We start from the raw sequence: 13465 nt of genomic DNA on the forward strand, positions 1-13465 counted from the left end.
CTATTCTTTGAATTAATTATATGATATAACCTGCGTAAGTTATCCGAAGCTGAGCGAGATCAATCCTGTTTGGTCATGATGAACTAGCCTATCCATAAATTTATCTAGACAACGAGATAATACTTACTTATAATACTTACTCCATATAATTTAACATCAGTCCCTATCAAAGAAAGTGGCCGGTAACTAGATCAGGAAGTCGGATCTTTATCTTTTTTTAACAAGAGAGAAATAACAGCTATATTAATGGATGGGTGAAATGAGCCTTGAGTAACTGAAGAATTTATCATATCTAACATGAGGGGGCCTAAATCCGACCAAAAAGTAGTATACAATTCGACTGGAATGCCATCTATGCCTGGGGATTTCCCCTTGTTCATAGATTGAATTGCTGACTCCAGCTCCTGAAGAGAGATCGGTTCAGCCAGGTATTCTGAATCCGAATCTGACCGCCTAGGTAAATCAAGGTTGGACAGAAAAGATGTAAAAGAGTCAGGGTCACCATCAGCAGAAGAAGTATAGAGGTTAGAGTAAAAAGAGTGAAAGGTGATATTAATGTCTTTTGGGTCTGTCATAATAAGCCCAGATTGGGATTTCACAACTGAAATAGTAGCAAACTTTTCATTGTTGCGTAATCTTAGGGCTAAAAGGTGGCTTGGTCTACTCCCTTGAAAATAATAATTCTGCCCTGGATCTCAGTAATGAATTGAGGTTGGACCTAACCGCCATGATTTTACTGTATTTTGAGTGTATTGTCTGAGAAACAACGCTGATTATCTCTAGTCAGATTCTGGAGCTGTGATTCCAGTTCAACTATCTTTTTGTGTCGGTTTTTCTGAAGGAAAGAGGCATATGAAATTGAGTTATTCCTTATAAATCCTTTAATTGCATTCCAAAGTGTTGGATGATCATCCACTGAATGATCATCCACTGAACCTTGGTTGATTTCAATAAACTCAGCAAATTTATTTCTGAATTGACTGCAAACATTTTCATCCTGTAACAATTTAGGGTTAAATCGCCATCTAGTGGCACGAGAATTTCCATCATGATCTGACAGAGATAAGGAACAGATATCGGCATCACAAACAGCTGAAGTTAAAGAAATGGAAATGAAATTATAGTCAATTCGCGAATAGGATTTAGGAGTAGAAGAAAAGAAAGTGAAAGACTTAGCAGAAAGGTTTAATAAACGACAACTGTCCACCAACAAGGATGAGGTTACACATTGCCGAAGTTTGTCAGAACAGAAAGCTTGAGAGTGTGATTCCTTCAGTCCAGATCTATCTAGGATATGCGACATTACAGAATTCGTACCTGCACCCAATACAATTTCAAAATCTGAAAACTTCAAGAGATAGTTTGACAAAACAGAAAAAAAAGTAGGGTCAGGAGTACAAGGGGCATAAACTGAGAGAAATACAATATTCCTATTCTCCACTATTGTTTTTATATGTGTTATTCTACAATTTGCATAACAACCTTTCTCTAAAATAATAATATTTAAAGTCCTCTGCACCAATATTAGGACACCCTTAGTTTTAGTATCCGAAGATGAGTGAGATACCACTTCATAAATCTTATTACACCTGCGTATATCCTCCTCTTTCAAATGGGATTCTTGAACTAACACTATATCAATCTTTCTTCACATAAAATCCAGAAAACCTGTACGTTTGTGAGGGCCATTTAGCCCACTAATATTACAACTCACAATATTAAGGTCAGTCGTGGGTATCAAACAGAATTACTGCATAAGACAAAATACAAGTTTGAAAATAAAACCAGTTGAGTCTACCATTAAACCACCCCCACCCTCCCCGTTACCATTAAAAAAAAAAAACACACACACATTCCCATGAACTATGGCAGATCAAACCAAGAACAAACCTTTATCTGCCAGCACCCCTTAATATGGTCCGTAGCAAAGAAAGACAGCGTTGCTCCGGAAGTTTTCACCGGGGCATGAAGTCTGGCGGCCCGCAGAATGAGCTCCCTGTCCGTGTACCGCAGCAGTATAAAGATGAAAACCTGTGGTTTAGCGCGACCTGAAGAGAGCCTTGTGTACACGCGATGCACTCGCTTCCCTTCAATCTCTTTGCCCGCCATAGACGGGAGCCACGTCGGTAGCGATCTTTTCAAAAAGCCCATAGGGTCGTCCTTTTCGGAATCTTCGACGCAATCTGACCTATTGTGATCCTGCAAGTCCACAACCTGTTGCTCGAGCGCAGCTACTCGCCTATCATGATCTGCAACAACTTTCTTTTGTTCTCTCATCTCCCCTGTAAAAGATCCAGTTTAGAGCATAGCGACTGAACAACTGACATGTGAGAAGCGAACTCGTTCCGCATCGCCGTCAACTCAGTTCTTAGAATGTCCTCAAAGTGTGTAACAGTGTTCGCCATCTTGTCCATCATATCGCTTGAGGTCGGTGGCTTGGATTTCTTCCTAATCGGAGAAGCTGATGGAGACAACTCCTGCTGTTTACGACTGCATGCCATCAGGTAAAGCACCACCAATGAATAAAACTTAAAACAAAAAGAAAAAAATCTGCAAAAAGAGGCCAAACGTATGGAGCTCTACTCGAGTGCGACTAGGTTCATGAGCACGTCACGTGACTCCGATATTTTCATATATTTTTTGTTATATATAACTTTAGAGTTAAAAAAAAAACTAAAAAAAAAAAAAGTGCTGACATATCTCATTTTACGTTTCAAGCCATTTGTGACCTCTGCCAATGAAGTCTCTATAACCACACTAATAAGACCCAGATGTAGTCGAAGTTGTCAAGATTCAGTATTAAAAAATTTGTCACATACACATTTACACACATAACACAACTTGCAGTGCAATGTAAACCTGGTCAGCTTCTCAGACAGTGTAAAAATGTCTGCCTTTCTGTGATTGCAGCAGAGATGAGTTTGACAGGTTTATTAATGCTTCAAGAGAAAGAGCATGTATGTTCCAGCCGTATGGCATTTCGAAAGAAATTCCAAAGTAACAAAGCACTGGATAAAACAGATCTTAATATTAGCTTCAGAACAATAGGACTCCAGAAACATGAAAAGAAACAGCCATTAATGTCACAGAACTCAAACCCTAAACATACCATTTTGGACACTCGGTAGAAGATATAAATATAGGCCAGAAAATGCTGTTTCTTAGGATTCCTAGTATTAAAGTGTTCAAGGCTTTGAACAATCACTTGATTGTTCCTGAGCGAATATTTGAAATGTCAAAAGTTTTTCAATTGCATTTTGTTTGACATGCTGGTTACATAGAGACAGCAATATTGGACTGCCAACTTATGAAGGCTGCATTCTTCAGACGTGACAACCCATGAATAGCCACATCTATGGATGTTCACTGCACCAAGTCCTAATCTAAACCTCTGGGTCATTCATACTTCACAGAATCACTCACTGGACACAATGCTGAACTTCTCTTCAACAGCTTTTGTGAATGAGCACAGTGCATGACAGAATCTTCTCACATTGTTGCAGCAGATGTTTAATGAACAGTGCTGGGGTCACATTTGAACATATATGAAGGCTACTTTGTAATATTTTTCATTACTTGTGAAGGTTTAATGCTTATGGAAAAGTCAGAGGGTCTGAAATGATCTCCCAAGCTACTTATTAGCCACTGCCAACTCAATTTTTAGGCATGATTTACTTAGATAAACATGCAAAATCCAAAACCAGATGGGAAATTGGTTTGAAGCATAACTATTGTACATTTCATAATCCAGGTTTTATTCTTATTCACAACCAAAATCACTGCAGTTTCACAGCACTCCCTGCAGATATGGAGATTTCCAAATCAGTTTGTCTGAATGAGTTGTTTTGTGTACTTAAGGAAAACACATTTCAATAATCATCACATTCTCTCCAAGTAATTGCAAATGAAAAGCACAATGACAAATGGAGAAGTAATTTTGGCCCTAAAGGCTACGTCAAAATAATGGCAACACACACTAGAATTTAATTTTACCACTTGAGGAAATGTGAGAGTCCTCTTGTCCTTTTGATCAAATTAGCAGAGGTAATTTTGCAGCTTGGCTAAAATCAGCACCACTTTGTGTCGTCATCAACACCTAATGTGTCTAATTTGCGTAATAACACATCATGCTGAGACTCAGCAGGACTGGATCACTTTGGATAGATGAAGCTGCATTTGATATCATAATAAAGGGTGTCTTCAGATTAAAGAGCATGTTATTATGTTACGTAATCTCTCAAGGTTTTTCAAAACACCTCTAAAAAAAACAAGAGTGACCATATTTTTGCATATCCTAAGACAAAAAAATATATACACACACACACACACACACACACATATAATTTTTTTTTTTTTTTGATAGCACTCTTAATTTGTATTTTTTTGGTCAGAAGAACCACTTCTGACAATGGCACCAAATTGCCATTATTGTCAAGCAGATTTTAAATGTTTAAAAAACTAAAACACAGTAAAAATCTAGTTTAAAAAAACGTTTTTCCACAGCATTTTGACTAAACAAAATTAAATAAATTTAAATTAAATAAAAAATAAATTAAATTAACCAATGAAATTTTGTATAAAAAATATTTAATAATTTATTTAAATTTGACAATATAACAACAAATGGTTAAAAAAAGGCATTTAACTATAAATAGCCTGATAACCCCTTCCCCTTCTTCTGGAAACAGTGTGATTGTTAAGTGTATGTAGTGCCCAACATTGCATACTTTGTTTTGTTGTTGTTAAATAGGCGCAACACCTGGTTAAAAGGGCACTTCTTGTTGGACATTTCAGTGAACACACCACAATACTGTATATAAAATAGAATAGTTCATAAGAACGTGGCTGCTATAAGTTAAGGCATTCTTCCACAAAATTACAATTACAAATGCAAATTAACTTGTGTAATGTCAACATACGGAAAATGAATGTCCAAATAAAAATAACCTTGACATTCATTATGTTGATTCATTTCATATGGTCAGCGAAATCATTTCAAGTATATCATCCAGCCCTATACTTCTATTTCTCTGAATTACAACTATTGTTGAGTCTGTTTTCATTGTTAAGATGTCTGCTCCTCATGCTTTGCGGTGTCAACCGCCGATTAAACTTCATGAGTTGAATTCTTCTTGAGCAATGATCCTGAAGTCTATTTTCAAAAGGAAGATCTCTCTGTTAAATCACTGTACTCCATTCTCTCTGTGTGAAGCTGGACCACAGCTGTGGCACCAAATTTTAATTTAATGACATATAATTCCTGCCTTGGCTGAGAGAGAGTTAGAAAAGTGACAGGGGGTTCAATGGACAGTTCAGGCCTGGAGGGATGTTGGCTTGGACACTGCAGGGGAGTCTGTAGCTTCCTGGCAACTTACTGGCAACCAATGACATCTTCTCTCTCCCTCCCTCTGTCCCAAAGAAAAAAAAAAACCTTAACCCCTGACAACCTCCATTAAACACAACGAGTCTAATTCTACACTAGTGGAAGCTGCTTGTGCAGACAGTGGGGGCTATTCGGACAAGTATGTGTATTTGCTTTGGATACATAACATTTTTTGAAGAGGGACATGTCACGGTCAGATGTGGAGTATGTGAATTCTGTTACGAGCACTTGAGAACCAGTCTGAAAAGAGTACTTGCCTTTTTTTTTTTTTTCATTTGCCACTACTTCCATAAAAAAATAGAAAAAAGATATACTTGAACACAGCATCATTGGCTAGACCAATCAATATTAAAGGGTCTTACTCTCACCCAATGGTCAAGTAAGATGTAAGCCTCAAAAAATAGAACATGCATGGACCACTTTATAATATGTTCATATTGTGTACTATATTCAAAGTCTTCTGAAGTCAACAATAGTTTTGTGTAATGAAAAAACTCAAATTTAAGTTATTAAAAGGAATATCATCAACTCTAGTGAGATGTTGAAGTTGCAATGTAGCGACAGATCTTTTCTTCTGTATTGTGACACACATCCGAGCGAAAGAGACTATCAAAAAAAAAAGAAAGAAATTATGGCAGGGATGAAGGCAGATGTTAGCTTGTAGTTGTTTTAAGAAAGGAGCGAAGTTAAAGTGGATGAAATGATGGAAGAAGTCATATGTTACCAGAGCGTTTCACTAGAAGATCGAGTTATGACAGTTTTATTAAAAATTCTAATAATTTTATAAGCGATAAGATACATTTAGAAAACAGACAGATTTCCATTTAATGTCTAATCTGGTTGAATTTGGATCATTAAATGCAAAAATGGGACACCCTACGGTCTCATAGAGTTACTTGACATGCACACTTGTCAGCCATTGTAAGTCTGCAAGACAGCAAGTGCCCATGAAGGCCCTGTCAAAAATCAACACACTTAATTTGCACTTGTGGACTAACAATGAGTGTCCCATTTGTCATTTTAGCTTTCTGAAGGGTGTTAGTAAGCACCCCCTTTGCACACTTCTGCAGCCGAGTTCCACAGCAGACTTCTACCCACCAGTCAAAGCGGCATTACGCCATGAAAGTATGGACTTCCTGAGAGTTCCACACAAGTGTCCTCAAGGGTTTAAGGTGTGATTTGGGAGAGGGCCTCAGAGGATGCCATGAGGCCAATTGGGACATTTTGAACGTTTGAATCAAATCTGATTCATGAACAATTCGGATCTTTTAAATGAACTGGTTGAATTGGTTCAATCGCGAGATCGGTATTCGCTGTTATTGAAACATTGATTGGGAGGGCTACTGTACAGCGAAATTCACGATTTTCAGTGAGTAACGACTAAATATTAAAAGACTTAAGAAGTCTTTAACTATAACAAATAGGCTAACATATGAGACATATCCTACTTTTATGATATATATATATATATATATATATATATATAATTTTTATTTTTATCACATTCATTCCAAATGACGTTCCAGCTTTTCTCCTTATGTGGGCTCCAACAGACATGAGGGTAAGTAGGCAGAATAATGACAGAATTTTACATTTTTAATGATGTTTCTCTCGTATAGACTATCACATTATTATTATTATCACTTCTTCATCAAATCATGCATCAACAGCAAAACACATCTCGCTCTAACAAGTAAGAGAGACAACTAACGCGTCCTTCTGACAGGGGAAATTCATTGCCTCGGCAGATTAACCCGTCTTAACTCAGCTGAACAAAACACAGTATATCTCTGTAACCAACTTAAACCAGTTGATCAGAAACTAAGATGGGGGCTGCCTTCCAAACTCACTCATTGCACTGTTGCGCAGTCACGCAGATGTGAAACAAGTGCACGCGTTTGGAAGGACCGTGTCCTCTCACCATCTCCAGTGCGCTTTTCATAAAACTTTCAAACGCGAATATAAAGTCAAACCACCAGTCCTGCGTCTAAAATGCTGAAAATTAATCAAAAGCCAAACATAATTATGCCCATCGTAACAGTCTGGGACCGCATATAACGCCACAGAGTTTCACTTCTCTTTATTGATTGCGAGCGCGTCCAACACGAGATACGTACAACAATCTCCGCTCAAAGACAATAATTTTCCTTAAAAAAAAAACGCTTTCCGGATAATATTTAAATCTTCCGAAAATATAAATCTTACCTTGTTGAATGAAAGCGATGGATATTCCAGCCAGGACGACCCAGTACACGGGATTCTTCATGGCGTCTGGAGAGCGGATCGAGTGCGCGTGAGATCTGCGTGATTGTTTTCCTTCTTGCAAATACCAATTTGAAAATCCGGAGGAATAAGTGGAAGTGTAGTCCCAGGCTCTAAGTAACTGTGAAGTAGACACTCACTCACTCACTCACTCACCTACGCAGGCGCTAAGAAGTCCCTCCTTCAGTGAGGTATTGCTTATGGAGCTGTTTGGATAGGCTTCCACAGGATTACAAGAACCCGCTGTTTTCATTTGCTCAAGAAATGTGACTGTGCATTTGAAGTGCACTGCTTGGGTTAATTTCCAAATCTTGAATCCGCTGCATATCCTCAGGCCGTTTGTCTTATTGCTTAATCATTTAATAATGTGTTGTTGAAAATTAATTTACCCTACTATCTCGAACTTGGTTCGTTAGAACATTTAATTTCAGTGTCTGTACCTCTGTGTTTTCTTGCACTGTGTCTGCAACTTTAATAGCATATTCCAATATATGTCTGCAATGAATAAAGAAGCTTAAAGAAGCTTTAATTTAAAAGTAAAAATAGTAAACAAAGAATTTTGTGTGTAGGCATTGATATGTATGTATGTGTGTATGTACACACACCACTTTATGATAAATTACAATTCAAATGTTAAATGTTTATATGGTCATTCAAATCCACTTTTACTCAGAAACCCTTGTAGCTCATTTCTAATTGGTTAAACTGACCATGTTACAACTTACAAAATTCCCTGGTCTCTCCTAAGCACTTTTAATGATCTGAGGAAGTGGGCCTATGAGAGACATCAGAAGGTTATTAAAAACATTTCATGAGTTTCTCCTGCCAATTGGTGAATTGAACAAATGTTGGCCTACTCCCAAGAGCCATTAATACAATCTAAAAACATGCACACACTTCCTCATGTCAGTAAAACACTCTAAAAAAAGGCCAGCATCCACTTTAGAGATGCACTATAATTAATTGTTTTTTTTAGGTGTGAAGCACCACTTCAGAAACAGGTTGAGAAAGCAAATAAATATTTTGTGATTGCTGCATTCCATTGTAACTGCGCCTGGTGTTCAAAAGGTGAACATAAATTAATCATGTAATATTGGCTTTCCGTTGTTCCTCCTTGAAGACCTCAGCAGGTGACTTGCCGTTAAATTTGGCTTTGAATGTGAATGTGAAAAATCATTAACCAGCTCAGTCAAGTGAAACTGCTTGTCATCTCCAATGTCAATGAAACTCTTTACGTCATATGAGGAATAAAAAAAAACACCTTAAGCAATTCAGAGTCGGAATTGCTGCAAACCATTTGGCAGAAAATGAAGTGTGCAGAAAAAATTGATTATTTGACAATCCTAACCCTAACTGAGTGCGTCAAGCCATGGCATAAAGATGATTATATTCATTGACATCTCTGACACAAATACACTGCTTGCAACCTTGATAACAAGCTTCAGCCGGTCAGAATAAGTAGCAAAGCTTTGCTACAGGTAAATGATCATCTGAGCCAGAACCAAATTAAATAGCAAACAAAACATATTGATTGTGCACACAACATGTGAATTCTGCATGGAGATTCAGAAACAATGCAAATCTGACTGCTTGGATATTAAGTTGTTGTAATGATTGCTGGGGAGTTCTGGGTTGTTGTTATGTTTACTGTCCCTACTCAATTCTATTGGATTTTTCTACCCAATTTCAGTGAAAATTGTAAGTCTGATCACCCTCAACAAACCTCATGGATTTGAGGCACAGACAAGTTTAGCTTAATACTAAGGCTTGAGGTTTGTTCAAATAACTCTAGTACTAATCAAACTTGGTTGATTTTCGTTTCAGCTCTGCTTGTTGTGGTTATATCAGTTCAAATAAATTGGTTTCTTTCTGGCACTGCAGACTGGCAGCGTATATCCATGTATTGTTGCCCTAGGGAAAGCCATTGCTCGATATAACCAGACATCAGGCAGACTCAGTTAATCTACAGCAACCAAACTGAATTGTTAGAACGATCTGAGAATTTCAGTCCTCCAGATGAGTCTGTCCTGCACTTTTGACAGAGCTGACTATAAGACCGGAGCACACTTAGAGAAATGAAAGACTCTAGAACAGTAAGTGTATAAGATGGGAGGGAACTCTAGGAGAGTGTTTCAAGAACCAGGCCATTTGAGAGTCCAGTACTGGGACATTTGAAACTCAGAGAGTCACCTTGCTCACTCTGTGATCCTTTAAATCACTGCTGTCTCGGCTGACCTGAGGACAGCCTGAAGTGCATTAGCCAGAGAGACTGACAGATACATTAGTCAGCGAATTCTTTTCAGATGTGCTACAACTCCATCAAATAAGCTTCATGGCTTTATTTTGTCTGTCAGGGCAGTTGAACAGAGATTGTAAGCTGTGCTTTTGAATGGCTGTGCCATCAATAAATATCTACATTTTAATTTATCATATGCTAACGACGTAAAAAATGTTCTAAAAGTAAAGAAACCTAATTATGCTGTCTACTATGGTAGCTTTTTTTTTAAACAAATTACAATCATTTGTAGGTTCTGTCAGAAATCAATATATGATATATTGGGTAGAAAAAATAGTCCAGCATAGATAAACAGATAGAAAAATAATCACAGAATTTGTAATGGTTTACTGTTTATAATGGGGATTGTATTGGTTTTAATGGAAACTGTAATGGGCACTGTGGGTCTCTAATGGTAATTTGTTACCTTCTATTGGTGGCTTGTGATAAAACTACTAAATCCTAATGCAATATGTCCCAAAACCCACTACAGGAAACTGCAGAAAAATATAATTTGTCAAAATTGATGTGCATGCATATATAAAGGCACATTGATAGATAGATAGATAGATAGATAGATAGATAGATAGATAGATAGATAGATAGATAGATAGATAGATAGATAGATAGATAGATAGATAGATAGATAGATAGATAGATAGATAGATAGATAGATAGATCATGAAACATGGGTATAATGTTCATTAGTATTCATGTGATTGTTGTTATATTTCCACAAAGAACATGTTTACACTATATTCTGCTTCATATATAATATCCCGTAATGAATGGAATTATGGCGCTACCATATTAGTGGAAGAATGTGTATCAAATGTCGTCTATATTGATAGCTTCAATATTAATGCCAAAGCTAATCCCACTTTCAAAACAAACAGCTGTGAAATTCTATTTCAACACATTATGAATAATGAGGTAATGGATCTTGCTGTCAGAAATTCAGAATTCCCTGAGGACACACAGAAAAACAGAAAACGATAGAGAGAAAGAAAAAAAAACGACAAGACAAAACATTAAAGAAAAATTCACGTACTACTATTAAAAATCTAATAGATCTACTTTTGAAAGTGTAGTGCCTATGAGTCAAAACGGTTAACAACATTTTTTCCATCTTGTCTACACGATGCAATATACAGCCCAGTGGTTCTCAGCAGATCATGATCAGATCAGATTTATGGCCCACAAAAAGAGCCATAAATCAGTTCTGATAGGGTCAAAGAGAACATGGAGAAGTAGAAACATGATCTGCCGAACACAATGTGTTTTTTTGCCATACATTAGCTGTAAGAGCATTAAAACCTCAACATGGAAGAGGCCAACATTGTCCTATTGAGGTATGTTGTATACAGTGGGTACGGAAAGTATTCAGACCCCCTTAAAGGGATACTCTGCCATAAAGCCCCGACTGGTAGAGGGCTGCAGTGATGGTTGACTTTCTACAACTTTCTCCCATCTCCCGACTGCATCTCTGGAGTTCAGCCACAGTGATCTTTGGCTTCTTCTTTACCTCTCTCACCAAGGCTCTTCTCCCCGATAGCTCAGTTTGGCTGGACGGCCAGCTCTAGGAAGTGTTCTGGTCGTCCCAAACGTCTTCCATTTAAGGATTATGGAGGCCACTGTGCTCTTGGGAACCTTAAGTGCAGCAGAAATGTTTTTGTAACCTTGGCCAGATCTGTGCCTTGCCACAATTCTGTCTCTGAGCTCTTCAGGCAGTTCCTTTGACCTCATGATTCTCATTTGCTCTGACATGCACTGTGAGCTGTAAAGTCTTATATAGACAGGTGTGTGGCTTTCCTAATCAAGTCCAGTCAGTATAATCAAACACAGCTGGACTCAAATGAAGGTGTAGAACCATCTCAAGGATGATCAGAAGAAATGGACAGCACCTGAGTTAAATATATGAGTGTCACAGCAAAGGGTCTGAATACTTAGGACCATGTGATATTTCAGTTTTTCTTTTTTAATAAATCTGCAAAAATGTCAACAATTCTGTGTTTTTCTGTCAATATGGGGTGCTGTGTGTACATTAATGAGGGAAAAAAATTAACTTAAATGATTTTAGCAAATGGCTGCAATATAACAAAGAGTGAAAAATTTAAGGGGGTCTGAATACTTTCCGTACCCACTGTATGTCTGGTTTTCAGGACATTTTTTTTACTTTGGTACAATATGATAAACAATTGAGGTTCTTGTAATGTTACACATGCAAATATTTTTTTATGCTTTTCCTGTTTCCTTTTGCAATTTTTACTGTTCTCTAGATGTCAATGCATCTCATTACTAGTCTAAGAGCACATTTTGCCCTTCATTTTAATTCAGAAATGACTGGGATATTCTGATATAGGACTATCTTAATATATTTTTAGGCAGTGTCGGAAAACTTGGAGAGACGCTGAGAATGAGAGATTCTGCATTGGAGATGCATTGCAGTTAATTTCTGTTCCAGTTTTGTATCTGCAGTGGAATTACAGGCCTCCAGGTGGAAAACATAAATGAAAGAGTAGGAGAAGCCAGAATGTTTGATGGGATTTCAGCTCTTGGGGGGCCTCAACCAGTATCTGAGAACTGATCTAAAAACAAGTTTCTCTCCTTTCTTAATCATAAAAGCTGATCCTTAATCAACATGCTTTTCTCAGATGCTTGAAAGTAAAGTATAGTGATACAGTCTTGCATACATTAAACTTCTTCCACCACAAAGATCCCCTGTGCTGTTCCACCACTGAGGCTCAGCTCTGTATGACAAGGAGGTGTTCTGAATTTTGATGAATGTTTAATTCCTGTTAGACAAGTTCATGGGTACTGTGCTTCCGCTCTCGGGAGGCTTATGCGGTATTAATCATTTTCATGGTAAATGATTCCACGAGAAAGGGGATGGATGAGGCAACATTTCTGACATGTATTTGCACCAGACTTTGCCATGATAATCAGCTGGGGACCTATAATAGAGGCTGTATATTATATCGACGTCCACATAAATCCTGAAAGATAGAGGGAGGGTGATTCCGATTGAGATTCAGGACGCAGAATGAACGGGGTGGTACAGCCGTTTGCTTGAGAAAATGGAAGGTGATTATATTTTGCTGTCAAAATTGACTGTTTTATTAAGATTTTACGAATGACCTTTCAGAGGCAAAATAGAGTTCAATATTCAATACAAAGCGAGCTCCGAGAATTCATCTTACCCTGGTGAGTGAGTCACTGCAAACGACCAAATGAATTAAATCTGAGCACATACTGTATATCTGACTTATTATAACCAGTTTTGTATGCAAACCATTATTAATATTGAAAACAGTATGCTAGCATGGCAACCTTTGACTTGATCATGCAGAGTAGCCAAAATGAAAATTCTTGGTTGCCTTCATGTAAATAATTATAAAAAATAAAGGGAGAGAGAGAGAGAGAGAGTCTCATATGAATGCCAGAAAATATTATGAAGTCATAAGAAAGACTGATATAATTTAATGTTATCTGGAAATATATGAATTTTGAATGATTGATTTTTTCCTTGAGGTTGTTTGATTTTT

At 37.4% G+C, this 13465-nt stretch overlaps 1 protein-coding gene across 4 annotated transcripts in view; it reads right to left on the reverse strand.

Moving 5' to 3' along the window:
- LOC306864223 (neurotrimin-like) overlaps positions 1-7805 on the reverse strand; it is a gene marked incomplete at its 5' end in the record, with an annotated part of 340634 nt that extends 332829 nt beyond the window's left edge. The window contains one exon of one of the 4 annotated variants that reach the window (XM_079408066.1): positions 7589-7805. In XM_079408066.1, the coding sequence (XP_079264192.1) occupies positions 7589-7649 (61 nt within the window). The remainder of the gene's footprint in view (positions 1-7588) is intronic. The other 3 variants (XM_079408062.1, XM_079408067.1, XM_079408063.1) reach the window with 3 other exon arrangements.
- Between the last annotated feature and the right edge of the window lie 5660 nt (positions 7806-13465).

This window comes from Barbus barbus (genome assembly GCF_936440315.1).
Source record: "Barbus barbus genome assembly, chromosome: 45".
NCBI lineage: Eukaryota > Metazoa > Chordata > Actinopteri > Cypriniformes > Cyprinidae > Barbus > Barbus barbus.